The 20,398-nt window shown below is 39.0% G+C and overlaps 1 protein-coding gene across 1 annotated transcript in view; it reads right to left on the bottom strand.

Moving 5' to 3' along the window:
• The window catches only part of XB5951253.S (provisional ortholog of Mov10 RISC complex RNA helicase S homeolog), a 111,418-nt gene that overhangs the window by 33,838 nt on the left and 57,182 nt on the right, over positions 1 to 20,398 (bottom strand). Inside the window, exons 9-15 of the mRNA XM_041583711.1 lie at positions 18,216 to 18,386; positions 17,379 to 17,526; positions 14,476 to 14,637; positions 12,675 to 12,778; positions 10,961 to 11,058; positions 9,466 to 9,585; positions 6,862 to 6,964 (exon numbers count right to left, since the gene is read on the bottom strand). Coding sequence (XP_041439645.1) covers positions 6,862 to 6,964; positions 9,466 to 9,585; positions 10,961 to 11,058; positions 12,675 to 12,778; positions 14,476 to 14,637; positions 17,379 to 17,526; positions 18,216 to 18,386 — 906 coding nt within the window. The remainder of the gene's footprint in view (positions 1 to 6,861; positions 6,965 to 9,465; positions 9,586 to 10,960; positions 11,059 to 12,674; positions 12,779 to 14,475; positions 14,638 to 17,378; positions 17,527 to 18,215; positions 18,387 to 20,398) is intronic.

The following is a 20,398-nucleotide window of genomic DNA, read 5'->3' as shown; positions in this document are numbered from 1 at the left end:
CCATGATGAAAGGAAGAGAGACACCTATGATCTTCTCTGCTGTCTTCACTATCCTCTGTAGGGTCTTGCGCTCCATGACCGTGCAGTTCCCAGCCCAGACAGTGATACAGCTGCTCAGGATGCTCTCAATAGTCCCTCTGTAGAAGGTTTTGAGTATGGATGGTGGGAGATGGGATTTCCTCAGCTTGCGCAGGAAGTAGAGGCGCTGTTGGGCTTTCTTGGCTAAGTAGCTGGTGTTGTGGGACCAGGTGAGGTTCTCTGCCAGATGAACACCAAGGAATTTGGTGCTTATGACGATCTCCACATTAGAGCCGTCGATGTACGGTGGCAGGTGGTCACTTCTAGTCTTCCTAAAGTCAACAACCATCTCCTTTGTTTTGTCTAAATTGAGAGACAGGATGTTGGCTCTGCACCAGTCTGTTACCCACTGCACCTCCTCTCTATATGGTGACTCATCATTATTGTTGATGAGACCCACCACGGTCGTGTCATCTCTGTATACCCTCTCCAGCAATACTGATGAACCACAAACTATTTACTAAATACTGACCTTAAACTTTACTCTAAAATCCTGGCGCTTCACTTGAATATTGCTCTACCACATCTTATACATTATGATCAAGTGGGATTTGTGCCTGGACGACAAGCCCCAGATAACACCAGAAGATTTTCACAACCTACTACACAGAGGCCACCCTTTTAGACTAGAAGAAAAGAACTTTAATTTGAAGCAACATAGGGGGTTCTTCACAGTCAGGACAGTGAGGTTGTGGAATGCACTGCCGGGTGATGTTATGATGGCTGATTCAGATAATGCCGTTAAGAATGGCTTGGATGATTTTTTGGACAGACATAATATCAAAGGCTATTGTGATACTAAGCTCTATAGTTAATATAGGTATGGGTATATAGAATTTATGTAAAAGTAGGGAGGGATGTGTGTATGGATGCTGGGTTTTCATTTGGAGGGGTTGAACTTGATGGACTTTGTCTTTTTTCAACCCAATTTAACTATGTAAAAATGTAACATTATCAAACAAAATAAAATCCCGGCCTTGCTGCTATCATTGGATGCAGAGAAGGCATTCAACAGGATTCACTGGGGATTTAAGATGCAGACACCCAAGTTTTTGCGGGCAGTAGTTCCACTTTATTCTAAGCCTTCGCTAGGGTTCTGACATCAGGGGTCCTGTCGGATGCCTTCACTATTGCGAATGGTACCAGGCAAGGGTGCCCTCCTAGTAGAACCACTAGCAATTAGAATTCGACGGAATCATAACATGCGGGGGATTCCAACGAAACTTGGTAATAGTACTAGTGGACTTTTTGCAGATGATGTTATTCTTTCATTAACTAATTTACATATCATACTCCCTAATGTTTTCCAAAAATTAGACTCTTTCTACCGTGTCTCCTGGTATAAAATTAACCCTCAAAAAACACAGGCTCTACCAATAAATGTCACAGCACAGGAAATAGAACACCTTAAAAGTAATTATCTATTTGAGTGGAGAGAGTCTTTTATTACATTTTATTCGGTTGCCTAAAGATCCTGAGTTGTTTTATATGCATAATTATATTCCACTACAGAAAGCCCTTCAGGATCAATATTTCAAATGGAAACCTCTATATATTTCATGGACGGGCAGAATTAATGCTGCAAAGATGTCTGCTTTACCGAAAATGTTATACCTATACAGAACCATTCAGGTCGATCTCCCGCCACGATATATTAAACTACTGCAGAAACAAATGAGTGATTTTGTATGGGGAGGGAAAAAGCCTCGCACTGGCGCTAGGGTGTTGCAACGGCCGGCTTCTTTGGGTGGTCTTGGATTGCCAAACCTTAATTGTTATTTTAGAACATTTTTAGTAGATACTGCAGTGAAAATGCATAGTTCCCCCTCTTGTAGATACTGGTTGGACTTAGAAACTACGGAAATGCCTCAAGCCACTGTTCCCCAGCTATTGTGGACCGGCCACGCTTTAGACCTAAACGATCTCTGATGTTGCCCACCACTGCTACAGTCCTAAAAGCCATTGCAAAGCCTTCATTTTTTCATGGACGATCTGCCTTTACAATCCTGGATGGATAAGGGTGTACTTATTGTCAAAGATCTTTTTGGACCAAGTTCTTACTTATCATTCCAAGACTTGAAACTAAATACTTGCTCGCAGACTGGGACTATTTCACTTATTTGCGACTTATGCACTTGCTCAGGGCCGACATCCCAGGGTTTAAAACTTCCCCTCAGCCTACATATTTAGAGAGATTATCGTCTAGTGGTTGGTCTATGTGGGTACGCTCTCCAGCTGCTATAAATCACTTATCTCAGACCCTCCGGAATACAAATACCCTTACATGATCAAATGGGACAGAGATCTTCACAAATTTTGTCTGGAGCTACGAGATGTACTAACCACCTAGTCACACAAAAAATTGCTCTATAGGTAGCACCTTACACCAGTAACCTTGCATAAAATGTCCTAAAATCATTCCCCGCTTTGCTGGAGAAACTGTGGCCAGTCTGGTACCTTGCTCCGCTTATGGTGGGACTGCCCATTATCACAGCAAGTCTGGAAGTCTGTGTTTAATGTCATAACAGGAGGCCTTGAATTGGATATCCCCTATGAACCGCAAGTGGCGTTGCTATTGTTGTTTCCCGACCATGTTCCTAAATACACTAAAAAATTGCTCTTTCATTTATTCAATACTACCGTCACTATGATCACCAAGTATTGGAAACCCAGAGGTCCAATTCAAATACAGCAAATACTCTTCGCTATGGATGCTAGGGCGCTTATGAAATTAATGGCGGCACGTAATGAAAAAGCATAAACCTTCAGAGTTCTTACTCGCTTTTAATTGTTGCTTAGGGTTCATCTTTCCTATATTAAAAACACAAGGCTATTATACAATGATAGAGTGGTCCTGGTCACGAGGTGTTTGATTGACCCTTTCTCCCCCCCCCCTTTTTTTTCTTTCTTTTCTCCCTTCATACCTGGAAACCTTCCTTTTGTTTGCTTTGTTATTTTAATACATGTTGTATCTCGGAAATGTGTTTTTGCACATTCATGTTTCCGATATTACTGAGTGACAGAATGTTCAATTTCACCACTATGGTGACCTTGCTTTCTGGTGTAAAAGGTACAATGTATGTACAGTACTACATTCTGTGTTTTCTTATGCATATTTGACTTTTATCAATAAAAGAAGTTTAAAAAAAAATTATCATACATTGCAATAAGGATACTATAGTTAAAAGCTGACCTGTAACCTAAACATAAAGAGCTGTATAATGAAAGTCCTTTGAAAATTAAACATGGAACCTAAATTATTTTCTTCTTTAACACATCCATATCTGTTATAAAGGTGCTTAAACATCTGAGCTGTCTGTCAAATATTACCTCACCTCTATGACTGAGGCATAGACGTGAGGCAGCCAGTTACTTTCACTTTCCATTCAGCATTTCCTAGATGTCACAGCTCTCCTCACATTACCCCTTCGCTTGCCATGCTCTATAATTGTGTAGGGCACACAAAATTGTAGTGTGATAAACAATTTGTCTTAATAACAGTGTCCACAAAATGGCATCTGCCTGCTTGCGGTGATTGTGTATTTCCAAGACTGAATAAAACAAAAAATATTCATAAATATAGTGTAAGTAAAGTTTATTTTTCTCAACTAACATGACAGAAAATAATTTGGAATTATTAGGGTGTCAGGTCCCCTTTAAAGGGGTTGTTAATTTTTGGTATGTTATAGAATCGCTTATTCTAAGCAACTTTCCAAATGGATGTCATTTTTTCTTTATCATTTTTTTAATTAATTGGCAACTTCTTTTGACTTATTCCAGCTTTCAAGTAAGGGTTACTGACCCATCTAAAAACATGCTCTGTAAGGCTACAAATTTATTGTTATTGCTAATTTTAATTATTCATCTTTCTATTTAGGACCGTTCCTATTTATTATCTGATCTCCTATTCAAATCAATGTATGGTTGCTAGTGTAATTTAGAATAAAAAGCTGAATAATTAAAAACACATATAATAACATACAAACTCCTGTGTGACTATGGTGCTAGAGGTATATTTTCAAGTTTTTTGTAGCTGCCCAAAATGTAAACCCCTCTGTATCAAGCTTCTTAAAGGAACAGTAACATCAAAAAATAAAAATGTTTTAAAGTAATAAAAATATAATGCAGTGTTAACCTGCACTGGTAAAACTGTTGTGTTTGTTTCAAAAACACTAATATTGTTTATATAAATCAGCTGCTGTGTAGCAAAGGGGCAGCAATTTAAAGGAGAAAAGGCTCAGGTTACACAGCAGATTGTTCTGTAGAACATAATGGTGTTATCTGTTAACCACTATTTAACCTGTGCCATACAGACTTTTTTCAATTTCCGCCATTGTTTATTATTGTTTATTATTGTTTATTATTTATTGCTTGTTTATATGAACTATAGTAGTGCTTCTGATGCAAACCGCTTTACCAGTGCAGGGCAACAGTATATTATATTTGTATTACTTTAAAAATTGAATTTTTTGGTGTTAGTTTCTTTAAAGGACCAGTAACGTCAAAAATTTTTACAAAAAAATTCGTTAGAATACAACGAAAAAAAAACACCAACACAAATTAAAATTTAAAATAGCAAAGCCTTTAATAAGAAATAACTTACAGAAACTCCACTTCCTGTCCTCTTCAGAAACGGCGAAAAGGCGACCATCCATCCTGCAGCGCTCCATTTCTCCTCCTGGATATTCACTGACAGCATGCAGCTGGGAGAGTGTGCTTCCCCTTGTCAAGCAGCGGGCTTCTTGCGGCTCTGTAGGATGGACAGGGTGATCAGCGCAATTTACCAGTTGAGGGATTCACCAACGTGCTCCTGCCGACCCTACCCGACCCCTTGTTCGTGTCTTTGGTGGAGGAGCAGCGCCTGTGCTTCTCTGCAGCTCCTGCTGGTGACCGCACAGCTCCTATGGACCCCTGGAAGACGAGATCCTTGTTGCAAACAGCAGGATCCAAGTGCCCTTTGGCAGGACAGTCTTCCTGGATGATGGATCCCATCCACGACCTGCTGATCCCGGGAGACAACGAGCCCCTGTCTCAGAGGCCAGGCCGTCTGACCCCCAACAAGTTCCAGTGCGAGTTCCCAGGAAGTGAGGTACTCGCAACTGGACGCCCGCAGCCCCTACAGAGACCGAGCATGTCTTTGGTTGAGGAGCAGCGCAATTGCCGAGAGCTGGAGAAAGATATAGCGCTGGTGTGAGCGCCCAGGCGCGGGGACTGAGAACACGCCAGAAGGAGGCGATGAGGGTGCGTGTGGGGCCGTCATAGGGCAGCAGCAACCTCACTCGGTCTCTGGAGGGGCTGCGGGCGCCCAGGTGTGAGTACTTAACTTCCTGGGAACTCGCACTGGAACTTGTTGGGGGTCAGGCGGCCCGGCCTCTGAGACAGGGGCTCGTTGTCTCCCGGGATCAGCAGGTCGTGGATGGGATCCATCATCCAGGAAGACTGTCCTGCCAAAGGGCACTTGGATCCTGCTGTTTGCAACAAGGATCTCGTCTTCCAGGGGTCCATAGGACAGGCTTGACATCGTTCGTTGTGCGCTGAGCTGTGCGGTCACCAGCAGGAGCTGCAGAGAAGCACAGGCGCTGCTCCTCCACCAAAGACACGAACAAGGGGTCGGGTAGGGTCGGCAGGAGCACGTTGGTGAATCCCTCAACTGGTAAATTGCGCTGATCACCGTGTCCATCCTACAGAGCCGCAAGAAGCCCGCTGCTTGACAAGGGGAAGCACACTCTCCCAGCTGCATGCTCTCAGTGAATATCCAGGAGGAGAAATGGAGCGCTGCAGGATGGATGGTCGCCTTTTCGCCGTTTCTGAAGAGGACAGGAAGTGGAGTTTCTGTAAGTTATTTCTTATTAAAGGCTTTGCTATTTTAAATTTTAATTTGTGTTGTTTTTTTTTTCGTTGTATTCTAACGAATTTTTTTGTAAAAATTTTTGACGTTACTGGTCCTTTAAGTGATACCTTAAATTTAGCAATGAAATTGAACAACCAAAAGTTCATCCTTCACGTTTGCATTGCTCCCACAATAAGGCGAATCATGAAACAGTTGCGGAAACCACTGATGTGGTTACAGGCTCTCTATTTTTTACTATTAGAGAAGGATAGGCATGATCTAACAATTGATTATTTTATTCCCCCACATTTTTTTAAACCCACAATTGGGTTTTTTTCAAAAATTGAGGAGCTTGGCTGTTTTTAGGCTACATGCTTTTAGATTATGTAAAAAAAAAAGCACAAAAGAGATTAAGATTTTAATCCCATTATTTTACTCCATATTGCCCTAAGCCTTAGTAACCAACAACAAGTATCCGGAAGAAATGTAACAGAACTCTGATTCAACACTGAAAATTGTTTACAGGACTGTTTTAGAACAGAAAGCACTGATGCTGATCTATCCCAATCTTGGCAGATTTTTGATGTTGGAAGATCTGGCAAGTAGGAAAAAGCTTTCTGTGATAAAAAAAAGTTGAAAGCAAGTAAGTAGATAACTTTCTTTAAGCGCAAATAGCCCTCTAGCCCCCTTCCCTGAGCCAAAACCCGCCCCCTGGCCCCAGGGAGGGAAAACGAAAACTACTTCTGGCTTCTGCCAAGGACCAGGTCTGGGGTGACACTGGTCACTTTCACTCATTGATGCCAAGATACACATACACTGTGTGACATGTTCTCTTGTATATTTTATGTTTAATACCAATGGATACTGGTCTTGTGCTAGCTTTGCAACTGCTTAAACTGACGAATGTTCATATCACAAATACAGAATTCATATATAATATATGATCAACTGACCTATAGTTTTTCAGCAACTTAGTGACAAACTGTGGGTCATACTTCCCTTCCTTCCTACTGTAGAGAGGATTCTGTGTCATCAGTCTTTCCAGGAAAGAAATACCTGCATAGATTAAAAATAGAACTCTGCAGCATAAAAACAAATAGTTTTAAAGTGTGCTTTTATCTTCAGCAAGGATAACACTTGGAGACAAACTTTTTTGTAATGGTGACATTTAGGCTAGTACCACATGTGGCTTTTTCTTGGTCTATGTATTAATGCAGACCAAGAAACAGCCGATATACTCAGTCTGCACTGACAAGCACTGTGTTGCCCTGTGTACACATACACAGAGCACATTTTGGCCAGTTCAGTGTCCGTGCAGGCAGAGGAATGAGCAAAGGCAAGTGGATCGGCTGTTTTTTGGCCTGCATTTATAAGGTATCACACTGGCCTAGATATTTTTCTATGGGGCATATTTACCATAACTTCTGTGAACTTTCATGTCCAATCAAAACACCCCTATTTGAAACTTAAAAAACATAGCAATTTATAAACAGTACATGGTAAATATTTCGCCAAATAAATTGTGTCAAGGTCCTAACAGAATAAATACAGCAGCCACTTTAGGAACTCATTATCTACAGCAAATGCTCCCAGTAATATCCCTCCTATTTCATTCTTTAATTTACCATTACCTAATACAAATGTATAATGAAAGGGTAAGAAATTAAATGTTATATTCCGAAGATTTCCGAAGAGAAGAAGATGGCGCCATGAACTCCGATGCCTGAATCTGCACCGAGGGGTAAAACGTTAGGGGCATTTGCCCGGGGTAACACTTATGCTGGAGGAGGAGGGAGGGAATATGGTCTATGTAGGGTAGGGGGGTAGGGGTTTCTTAAGTTTAGGGTTGAATTCTCCTTTAAGAGGCAGGCCAGTAACACTTCCTGGAATTTAAAGGGAATGAATGCTGCAGTGCATGATGGGAGTTCTGACTTCTATAAAAGGCTGGAGTTATGCGCAAGCAGGGTGAGATCTTAGAAGAGTTGCTATGACTTAAATATCAGTTTTTTGCAACAAAGTCTGCTTTGCAAGTCTATGAACTGTGTTAAATAAGAGTTATGCTTATTGATTTTTTAATGGAGGTCTGCAAAATTAAAATAAACCTCTGCTTTTTTTATTAAGACAATTTTTTTTTCAAGATTATTTTTTGAGAAAATTTCCCCATGCCTCAAACATCAGTGATATTATGAAAAAACTTTGAATGACGTGAAAATTCACACTTTACTGCATGCATATTCATAGTTTCACCAAAGAGAGTGTGTTTCTGTGCAATGTCACTAACGTAGTGTACTGACTGAGTACCTTGTTACCTGTTTGCCTGATTTAACCCTTTCCAATCTCTTCATATTCTAACATTTGCATTTTGGTAGTTTTCTGCTCTCATTTCAAACCCTTTCAAAATTCTTATGTAGCAAAGCAAGTGCCTTCATATCACAATGCTTTTTGTTTTCTGAAGGCTGTAAGATATTTATTATGCCTAATAAAAGAAAACATAATTCTAAACAACTTTCCAATATACATTTACTAAAAAATTTCCGTGCTTTTACAAAAGATATTTGTAAAAACAATTGCTATTAAAAGCAGCATTTTCTTAACGCCTGGTTGTTAGTTCTTAAACAATGTTTCAAAGTCTTAGTTCCCCAACTTGGGGTATATTTACCAAAAAGTGAATTTAGAGATCCTCACAGTCCGCTAGAGTGAAATTACGGCACTGTCCATTCATTTCTATGGGATTTTGAAAGGCATATTTATTAAAAAAAAAAAAAAGCATGTACTTTCCCTTTCGCCCAATGATAAATACTCTTTTAAAAATCCCAAAATGACTGGAGAGGGGTGGAATTTCACTCCAGAGGACTATGATGATCTCTAACTTCACTTTTTGATAAATAAACCCCAAAGACTGGTGTGATATTTAGCTGGCTTGCCTTACATTGTATTAACAGCCTGAGCCATTAGGGCAGAGAATAAAAAGGGACAAACACTGCTTTCAGTAGCAATACATATACAAATAACACACACACATAGCAAATGTGTAATGAATGCATATTGCATAGTTTTATAGAATTATGAATTCTTTTATTTTTGGCAAACTATTATTTTCTTAGGTGGCCATTCCCTTTAAATTGGAAATGGTCCTGCACTTTTAATTTACAGATGATAAAAGTTTTATTTATAGTTAAAGGAAAACTTTACCCCTAAAATGAATATTTAAGCAACAGATTTATTATTACCCAAAAGGAACATACTACTAAAAAAGTATATATATATATATACATATATATATATATATATATATATATATATATATATATATATATATATATATATATATATATATATAGTATATATTATGAAAATGGTTTATTTACATTGTTCAGGAGGTATAGTTTTCCATTAAGTCAATTTAACGTATGTAGAGTTTTTTTCTCTGTGTGTTTTATGGGCAGCAGAGGTGCAAGAAACCAAGTACAACAATATAATTTGTAAAGGGGTTACCTGCCGCAACGAATATACAGCTCACACTGTAGAAGAAGAAAATAAAGACCTTTTTGACTGACCTAGTTCATGTTGTATGGCCAGTGGAGATCGCAGTACAGGCCCAAGCTGTTGCTGGTCACCAACTAGGACTACCTGTCCACCATATTTGTTAGTTTCCATATCCATCACATCAATAATTCCTACAAAATACAAAATGGCATGAAACATGTTTGGTCTCTGTTTTTTAATCTCTGTTGTTCAGGTATATTTTAGGAGCCATGTTCTATTGACCAGGGGAAGAAGTGAGGGGGGGGTTGCCCTTAGTGCTTATTCAGCAATGGCGTTTTCCCAATTTGGCTGCGGTCTGTGCCTCACACTAGATAAAAAATTCTGGCACTAGGTACATACCACAGTGCCATGGCTCCCAGCTTGTCCTGTCCTTACCACCTATATGTATTGAAAGACGAATCCGCACTCTGATTAATGCAGTCGGGGAGTATCCCCTTTTATTTAGCCACCAAACATCATCAACATGTTTGGTGGCTAAATGAAAGGGGATACTCCCCGACTGCATTAATCAGAGTGTGTGCAGATCCGTCTTTCTATACATATACGTTGCTAGGGGACCCGGCCGGGTCTACGGAAGAGACGCACCACCAGTTGCAGGATTGGTTAACTACAGGTGTGCGGTAGGAGAAATTACACTGCCCTTACCACCTGCCACAGGGCACTAAGCATGGAGACTGCATTCTCTACCACTCCTCATTCAGATGAGACTGGTAGGGGACTGGATGGGAGGACATCTATGTGACTTTCCACCCCCCCCCCACACACCTCTTGAATAAAGCTCTACTGTATGCAGACTGTGCTCTATTAAACAGGGTAAAAACAAAGCCGCTCTGAAACTAAGAGGAAACTGGAAATACTGCAAGAGGCAAAGGCAGTGAGCAAAGCACACTGACCAGGAAGGCATAAAATATATGTCTGCAATATAGTGTTAAGGAAGCACCATGTTCAAAAGTATATACTGTTGTTACGCAAAGGCAATGCCAGCAATGTCGAATCAAATTTTTCTGGCATTTCCTGTATTGTATGTTAAAGGCGGCTCTAACCATCTTTGAAGTGCAGTATAACTTTGCACAGCTCCCTAGGGAATGAGCATATGTTAGCTTGCAGTCAATCTATAGACCCAGGTGGTTTAGGATTCATCAGCAAACACAAAAAAATTACATGTCTGCTTATTGGTCACTTTCCTGAAACCCAAATTTCACCACCCCATACTTCCTGCTACACACAATCTGCAATGGATCCCACCTGGCAGAGGCCATCCTGCTGTCTTTTTGTTTTCTTGCTGTTTTATAATTTGCACACTTACTCAAACTTCTGCAAACCCAAATACATATACAACTTTAGGACATATACACAAATACAAACTTTTGTGCCCTAAAAAGTTTTACTGCCCAGTATGACTGGTGGATCTGGTATTTTAACAATTTATCATAGTCTCTATTTTTTATTTTACTGATTTTTATCATTTTATTGCATTGCATTTATTCTGTTGCATTTATAATGTACCTGCAATGGCTGTCACGCACTCAGGCTCCACAGCTTGGCCCGCTTCATCAATAAAGACATGAGTAAAATGGCCATAAGGAAACTTTGCACCAACTAGCCTGAAAAGGAATATGATACATGAGAGAGTTTCCATTAGCATCTCCTAAGCACAAACAAAGAAGAGCATATCTAGGTTAGGAAGTGAATGGTTGACATGAGGAAATAAGATTAAAGAAGACATCAAGCATGAGGGTCTTAAAAAATAACAAATTAGGACAGGGCCCTTGTCCCACAGCAAATACATGCTGCAAACACACTCAATGGTGAAGCTTGATAAAAAAAAACTATAAAAGTATACATCCAAAACATAACATGGAATTTACTTTTCCCACTGAACACAGAAAATGGTGAAGAACAAATGCTCAAATAAAGACTTGTTTAAAACAAAAAAGTTACTATACACAGGTTACTGCATACTATTTGGCAAATGCCCTAAAAGTGGCATGCTTAGCAGGGTAGATAATTTGTGGAGAAATGTTATTTGTCTGTGGGAATGTGTGCGTGGGGTTGGGCAAATAGTTACAGAGCTTCTCTTACTTTGCGTTTTACAGTGTTCCTGACAAACTCTTTACTGGCTGGTAGAGCTCTGCTATATTTCTGCAGTTTCAATAATGTTTAAAGACTGATAGTTCAAGGCAAGGAGTTCTTGTGATGAGAGAGGAAATGGTGAGAAGCAGGGTTGGTTAAGATCAAAGCTGAGCTATAAGTAAGGGCACAGTAACACAAAGATCCTCTGGCCAGATCAGGCGAAAACACGCATGTGCAATGACGTCATCGGCGCACATGCTCAATAACGGTGCGTCATGAAGCAGGCGGATTTGCTGACGTCACGTATTGGCATTCAAATGATGCTTTTTGTTTGTTTTCTTTGTCCAAGCTGGTTCTAATGTTTCTGACTTCTGCTAAAGCATTACGACCTATTGATCTACTAGATTTGACCTTTTGTCTGTCTTCTGACCTCGATACCTTGCCACCTTTATTTTGACCTTTCGCCTATCCACGACTTTGTAACCTTGTCCACTGATCCTTTAGATGCCAATTACCTTGGATGTGTTGAGGATCCCTGCCTGTTCCGCAGCAGAAAGTTCAGGGGCCCCAAAAGGGCGTAGATGAAAACAGGAGTAGGGCTCTCCGACTACAACTAAAGGGTAATTCTGACAGTCCTTGGGCTTCCCCAAGTTTCCCCTGCCAGAGCATTTTATAATGCCTGCACCTGCCCCGCCTCTACATGTGTGTGAGCAGGAAGGGGAAACATAAAGCAGTCAGCCACAGTGCCCATGAGTGATGCACTCAGATATGTGGGCATCTTGTGCTTTTCACCCAGTAAGTCACATCTAAAAGTACTTTCATTAAAATCACTTGTGGCAAAATGTGCTCCAGGGTTCCCACCGGGCCCTAAAGAATTGGGCACATGGGTCACTTGCATGGTGAACACTGGAAATTACACCAGACTTTAAAAATAATTGGCACAACTGTGCCCAATTGGAAATGAAAAATGTGTGCAGTTGCGTCCATTAGCAAATCGGCCACAACTGCAACTTAAATGTCCTTCTGTATTTCTGACAGTGAGGGATGTGTTTGTAAATAGGAATTTAGAAATAAAGTCGGAATACTTCTGGATTCCCTAATTCAATATTCAAAAAATAATAATGCAAAAAAACTGAATTCAACTCACCTTGAAGCAGTAATAAGTGTTGAAACAATCACTTTGTATTTCTTCAGTTCTTCTTTAGAAGGGTACACATAATTCATTCTACTGATGTCCAAATTACAGCAACTCTACGAATAAAAGAATATGGGCAATCTCCAAGCAACTTTGGGGATTAGTTTTGAATAAAGAATGCAGATTTCTCTGATACAGAAAACAGCAAGACATATTATGTGTCGGACATGTAGTTCAGTCAACAGAGTTCTAGATGGTTATACCAGATTACTTCTGAATCATCTCTCCATCTCTGCCCTGTTCATAATGTACCACTAGCACAACAAGGCATTACAGACTAAAACTCATAGCAGCCCTAAATTGAAATAAAGGTATGGGATCTATTAACTGAAGTGCTTGGAATTTCCAGATAAGGGGTCATTCCATAATTTGGATCTCCATACATTAAGGTCAAAGGCACAATAATGGCCTTATTTATCAAAAATCTAATTTGTGAGGTTTTTTTCTAGTTCGAATAAACTTACAATTTAAAAAAACTTTGTTTGTTTATGAAAAAATCCAAATGTAAGTTTGTGAGTTTACAAAGTCAAAAACTCGAAAATCTTGAATTAAAAAAAATGGAAAAATGGCTTAAATTTTGCCTAGTACAACTCCTATTGACTTCAACATGAACTTGCCAGCTTATAGGAACGCCGATTTTCTTTGTATTCGAGTTTTCTTTTTGTTTAATAAATACCAGGCATTCAAATGTTTGAAAATATAATTCGAATATGTTCAAAATACGATCCTTGATAAATCACCCCCTAAGTGTATGTCCTGCTTCCCTCTGCCTGCATTTTGAAGGCAGGCACAGAGAAGTATATCTGCTCCTATATCTTTTCGTATTTAGCTAAACTAAAAGACACAGAGATCTTCCTGAAATATACATGTTTGCGCAACTTATGTGCCAATATCCACTCCATGGAGCTGCACTAAGGCCGACGCTGGCACTATCAGTGAAACTGAAAATGGAAGCATATAGGAGCAGATCCGCTTCTCTCCACCTGCCTCCAAAATGCAGACAGAGAAAAGCAGAACATACACGTAAGGGGGAATATAATTTAAAATTGCAAGTGTTATTTAAAATGGCTTTTTTTCTAATATTTTCACTATTTTTTAGTCTTTATGAATGTCCGCTAACGAAACATATTACATTCCTCCATTAAAGGCTTATTTATTATAGGTTGAATTTTAGTTGTTTAAAGGTTTTTGAAACCAACTAATTTTACAAAAACTAAAAGCACAATTGAATTTATCAACAAATCCGAATATAAAAGTGTGAATTATCAAATATGAGTTAAAAAAATAAGAAAAACCTACGGTATAAAAATTTGAGTTCAAATTCTTAGAGAAAAAAAATCTACTACCTCCTACAAGTCTTAAAGACTTAAAGTGGTCCAATAAGATCAGCGCAGCTCCCTTTTATTTGGCGTAGTTTTGTATTAAAGGTTTTCGTGTTTTTTTTTTTTCAGTTAATCAATGTAAACATTTTAGAGTTTTTTAGAATATTTTGAGATTTTTGGGAAAAAAAAATCATAATTCCATTGTTAATACATGGGCCACTATGTGTGACTTTGGTTTTATGGTTTCATGCTGCTTAGTTGGGATGAAGTTCATGGTACTGTTGTAAAATAACAGAGATAACAGGTTTCTAAATAAAGTATTCCACACTTATAATTACCCTTACTATAACCCCCTACAGAGGTATGCTAATAACTTTTATTAATCCAGCAGTTATAACCAATACTGAGATGACCTCTCAGAATTAATTTACCTTGATTTCTTCTGGAACTGTACGAATGTCTCTACTCATGGCTATAATCCTATAAATGTCTTTGGTGTTCACGTGTTTTAGGAGGCGCTCACAGAGTAGGTCTGAGGCACTGTTTGATGGAGCACACGCGAGGACATGAGCATCAGGGATTAACTTCAGAACCTGTGAATATGAACCCAATTAGCATATGCCACAAATCATGAGTTAAAGAGTTAATGCAAATAATGTTAATATCAAGAGTTGGAACTGTTTTTGCGAAAGTATCTTTCCTAATACTTTTGTTTCTGTGCATACTGTTAAATGCTAATTTATAATTTGAATGTTATTATTAAGGAAAAATCATCCATCTGAAATACTCAAGTGCAGCCTGGTTATGCCATTATGGTAATTAGTAGAAGAGCGTGGAAGGGGTTGTTAAATACCATAAAAGCAGAGAACCTGAAACATATCTAATTGAGCAACAAATATCAGTAGTGCAGACAGGAAAGGAAACAGGGAAATATGATAGAGAACCATTATAAGTTGGAACAGGACTAAATTAATTGTGTAAACATAACAGTGATCCCCAACCAGTATCTTGTGAGCAACATGTTGCTCTCCAACCCCTTGGATGTTGCTCTCAGTGTCCTCAAAGCAAGATTGACTTGGAAGGTTTGGCAAAAAGTAAATACAAGCAGATAAGTGAGAAAAGGATGGGCAAATATACGTTAGGTTGGGGATGACTGGGAAGGTGTCTGCAAAAAGGAAGTGGTACTTATTTATGCAGTGAAGCCAAAAACAAAAAGGGTACAAGGCTGCACTTATTGGTAATATAAGGAATGGTGCATGCTCTTATTTATGGTACAACAAGAGACATGCAAGGTGCATGACATCAGTGGGCTGCATTGCACTAAATCTCATGCAATACCAACAATACAGCTTGCTAATCACCGAGGTGCAATTATATCTGTCAGTAACTTGACTTCCTGCTGTCATAGGGGTCAGTTGTAATCATATTAGTCCCCATGATTCATGAAATTGTCCCCTCGTTGTTCTGAAGGTAGTTAAACTCCACAAGAAGAATCAGAGTTTGAACATAATATTTCAATGAGCTGGAGATATAAAGGAATACAGATACAAATGATTTGTAAAATACATTGTCATAAAAAACCATGAGAAACAGTGATTCATCAACATATTTAGTGTAAATTAGATCTAATAAATTCCTAGCAAACAGAGCCCACAGCAAAATGAAATTCAGAACCCCAGTGCTGCAAGGGAGACAACTGCCTAAAGCTGCTGCTGTTTCTGGGATATACACAGAAGAACTTCATACCCAAGGATACATGAAAATCGACAAAAAATTTTACAAGCTGTATTTTCCCCTTAAAGGGAAATACACCCAGTAACGTTTTTTTGAATTCTAAAGTAGAATTTTCATGAGAAGAAGCAGGCTTCCAAATTATATAGGTTGTAGTTACTAGGTGCCCCCTTGGGAGTGGAGTTGCCAGAGACATTTTCTTATATCAGTGATCCCCAACCAGTGGCTCGTAAGTAATATGTTGCTCACCAACCCCATTGATGTTGCTCTCAGTGGCCTCAAAGCAGATGCTTATTGTTGAATTCCTGCCTTGAAGGCAAGTTTTGGTTGCAAATAAACTAGGTGTACTGCCAAACAGAGTCTCTTGTAGTTTACCAGTCCACATAGGAGTTACCAAATACCTAATCACAGCACTTATTTGGTGTCCCTGGGACTTTTTCATGCTTGTCTTGCTCCCAAACTCTTTTTACATTTGAATGTGGCTCACAGGTAAAAAAAGATTGGGGACCCCTTTCAGCAGAATATCTAGCATCTAGCAAGTAGCATTTTTTCAGTTTAATCTGTATTCATTTTACCCAAAATAGACAATGAAGTATACAACATATGGCTAATTTAAGAGCACTCTGCACCCTACCCACAAGTCATTGCACTCAAGAAAACGACTTGTATTTTTCAGATAAATACAGCTCTGCCTATGTTCAGCAGTGCTGCATTCATGTGGGGGCAGGCTGGGGAGTCACATAGGTGCCCCGTACTCGCCCCATACATCCTCTACTCAGTGTCGGACTGGGAAAAAACCCGGTAGGCCCCAACCTCATGGGCCCCCATTGGGCCAGACCCCCTCTCCTGATATTCGGAATTGTACAAAAAAATCTTCAGCTGCGTGCATCGCCGTCTGCGCCGAGCAGCACCACAGTAGGGGAGCCTGGACAGCAGTCCCAGTGGGCCCCAGACCCCCCAGTCCGACCCTGCCCTCACTTCAGCATCTAAATAATGTTCAAGTTATGGAGTGGTTGTGGGTATAGAGTGCAAAGGGCTGCCTTGCTCCCTCCAGTGTGACATTCTTTCACTTGTGACAGATTTTTGCACCACCTACTCCACTAAGCACTCTAGCGCTTGCATCAGGGGCATTTAACTTTCATATCTCATTTGCTTGTCAGAAGAAGCTAGGACTTATGCAAATGATGTATAATCTATGTAAGAGAGCTGTTGAAATGTACTGGCACTATATAAATACCAAGAAAATAAAGAAGAAAAGAAATAGTGAACAAGAGCTTGTCACTTTTTTTTAACATCTTTATGTTCACCTAATAGCATTTTAAGGGACTCACACTTAACAAGAGAAATTTGGCAAGCTCTATTTTAACATAATCATATCCTGTATTAAGAGAAGTTGCCAAAGATATCTTCCACAACCTGGTCAAATTCCTTTAAATAATTTTAATGTATGGCAATTTACAGATTTGGCTTCATTTCTATTACTGTTGTAACAACTACTTCAGTTCACAGGAAAGGTTTTGAAACATGTTACTTTGCTGCTATATATAAATATATGTAAATACAACCCCTACATTTCCATGCCAAGTTGCTTTATTTTGCATACCTGTTTGATTGCTTCTACTAATGTAACCGTTTTCCCAGTTCCTGGTGGGCCAAAGATTATATATGGAGCAGGTCTAGACATTCCGCTTAAAATATGCTTTACAGCATTGTACTGTTCATTGTTACTTTCAAGGCTTCTGTCATAGAGACTGCAAGAATATGGAATATGGAATATCAGCATCTGTATTTTTAGAAGCACACAACATCCTGTTGGACACATCTGTTTCTGTACTCATCATCTGAACAATACATGTTAGTTGGCATGTATATGGCAATGTATTAAAGGAACAGTAACACAAAAAAATAAAGTTCCTTAATGTAATGAAAATATAATGTCCTGTTGCCTTGCACTGTAGAACTGGTATTTTTGCTTCAGAAACTCTACTATAGTTTATATAAACAAGCTGCTGTGTTGCCATGGGGGCAGCCCTTCAAAGCTGAAAAAGGAGAAAAGGCACAGGATAAGCAGCTGATAGCAGATAAGCCCTGTAGTATTTAATAGGATTCTTCAGAACAAATCTGTTATCTACTGTGTACTCTGTGCTTGAAAGCCTGCCCCCATGGCTACACAGCAGCTTTTTTATATAAACTATAGTTTCTAAAGCAAACACACCAATTTTACAGTATGTTATACTGTTATTCCTTTAAAACGCTTTAATTTTTTGGTGTAACTGTTCCTTTAAACTGAACTCTTCTACAGCTTTAAGAGGCTTTAAAATGGTAACTACGGTAATTGATAGAAAATGAAAAACACAACTAGAAACACTTTATCGCCTAAGCATCATTATAAAGTTTTAAAATAATAGTTATAAAATTAGATATAACTATTATAACTTACCACAGTTTTCCCACATCAATCATGCGCTCATGAGAACCTGTTGGAAAAATAATTTCTTTCAAGCTATTTTCTTTAACTAGATCCACTGCTCGGTGCTGGATTCTCAGCAGTAGGCGATTAAATGTAAAAGTGACATCATAGAGCATGCCAGGAAGAAAAATATCCCTAAATCTGTAAGGAACACAACAAAGAGTAATAAAGTCTTGTTATTAGAAAATGAACAATAAATGTATGCAACAAGCTAATTTTAACAGTTATGAAATAAATACCCTATAGGCATCATAGTATATGCCAATAAAGTATCTTCTGCATAGAGGGATATAAATGAGCTTGGAAGACTTAAATTATGAGGGAAGACTGTCAAGGTTGGGGTGGTTTTCTCTGGAAAAAAGGCACTTGCGAGGAGACATGATTACATTTTACAAGTACATTAGAGGACATTATAGACAAATAGCAGGAGACCTTTTTACCCATAAAGTGGATCACCGTACCAGAGGCCACCCCTTTAGACTAGAAGAAAAGAACTTTCATTTGAAGCAACGTAGGGGGTTCATCACAGTCAGGACAATGAGGTTGTGGAATGCACTGCCGGGTGATGTTGTGATGGCTGATTCAGTTAATGCCTTTAAGAATGGCTTGGATGATTTTTTGGACAGACATAATAACAAAGGCTATTGTGATACTAAACTCTATAGTTAGTATAGGTATGGGTATATAGAATTTATGTGAAAGTAGGGAGGGGTATGTGTATGGATATTTGGTTTTCATTTGGAGGGGTTGAACTTGATGGACTTTGTCTTTTTTCAACCTGATTTAACTATGTAAATAGCTATCGGAGGTGGAGGAGTCAGTACTTACGATGGATTTGAATTTTTGTCCGGAAAAATCATTTGATTGTTTCAATTGGATATTGACTTGTATAACTTTTTTCACCTATTAAGACTCAAAGTTCACTTTGATCAACATCCTAAGGATGACTTTAATAATGTGGACTGTAATGTGTTTGATTTTTCTACATTTGGTCTCCGCAATAAGAGTATGTATGTTCCACCTACTACGTATTCGCCTTTGGAGACTTACATTAACAACACTGAATCTGAAGTGAATAGTTTGTGTACTACTAGTGGAGATTGCCCCAGTGAGACACTTAACCTTACATTAGCTAAAAAAAAAAGCTTTGCGACATTTATTAGAAAGAACAGATATTACTATAAAGCCCTCTGATAAAGGAGGCTCTATAGCGATCATGGATACTACATTCTATATTTCTGAAATTGAAGGCCAACAGCAGATAGAGAGGTTTATAAACCTCTACATTGTGATCTGATCTTTAATCTCATACGTTGCATAAGAAATTTATTAGGTACTATATATGATGAAGGGGTGATAAGCTACGTACCTATTTGACTGAAAAGAATGCAGTTACACCGCTTTTGTATGCAGTACCTTACCAAAAGTACACAAGGACCCAATTTGTCCACCAGGTCAGCCTATAGTTTCGGGCAGGGTCTCAGTGTTCTGTCCATTGGCTATATTACTGGACAGGATACTTAGCCCTCTTACATTAAAGACACTGGACACTTTTTGCAATGTTTACAGTCCCTCGAGAGCCAAATTAGGAGTGATATGTTACTGGCAACCTTTGATGCTGCCAGTTTATATACTATACCTCAATACCACATCAAGATGGGATACAGGCATGTGAATGGATACTAAGTGAGAAGACAGTTTATTCTTTACAGCAGATGTCTTTTCTTTTACAGATGCTTGAGATCATTTTGAGCTGCAATTATTTCACTTTTAAGGAGCAGTTTTACCTACGGCTACATGGAACCGCGATGAGAACGCACGTCGCCTTGTTGTATGTTAATGCCTTCATGGCTAAATTTGAAGAACAGTACATTTACAAGGACATTGACTATGCCACACATCGATGATGTCTTTGTACTATGGCGGGGTGACGTTGACTCCCTATTGCGGTTCCACAACAGACTGAATGGTATGCATCCTTCTATCACTTTTTCTATTTCATATGATCTCAAAAACATACATTTTCTTGATGTTTTGGTGTATAAAGACCAGGAAGGACAACTGGGTACCTCAAGTTATACAAAACCTACAGATAGGAACCAGATTTTACACTCAAAGTCAACACCATGTACATATCAAAAGTTCCATACTGG

The sequence above is a fragment of the Xenopus laevis genome, chromosome 2S, assembly GCF_017654675.1.
Source record: "Xenopus laevis strain J_2021 chromosome 2S, Xenopus_laevis_v10.1, whole genome shotgun sequence".
In the NCBI taxonomy this organism is placed as follows: domain Eukaryota; kingdom Metazoa; phylum Chordata; class Amphibia; order Anura; family Pipidae; genus Xenopus; species Xenopus laevis.
The sequence above is the reverse complement of the archived record's forward strand: the minus strand, read 5'-3'. Positions and strand labels throughout refer to the sequence as shown.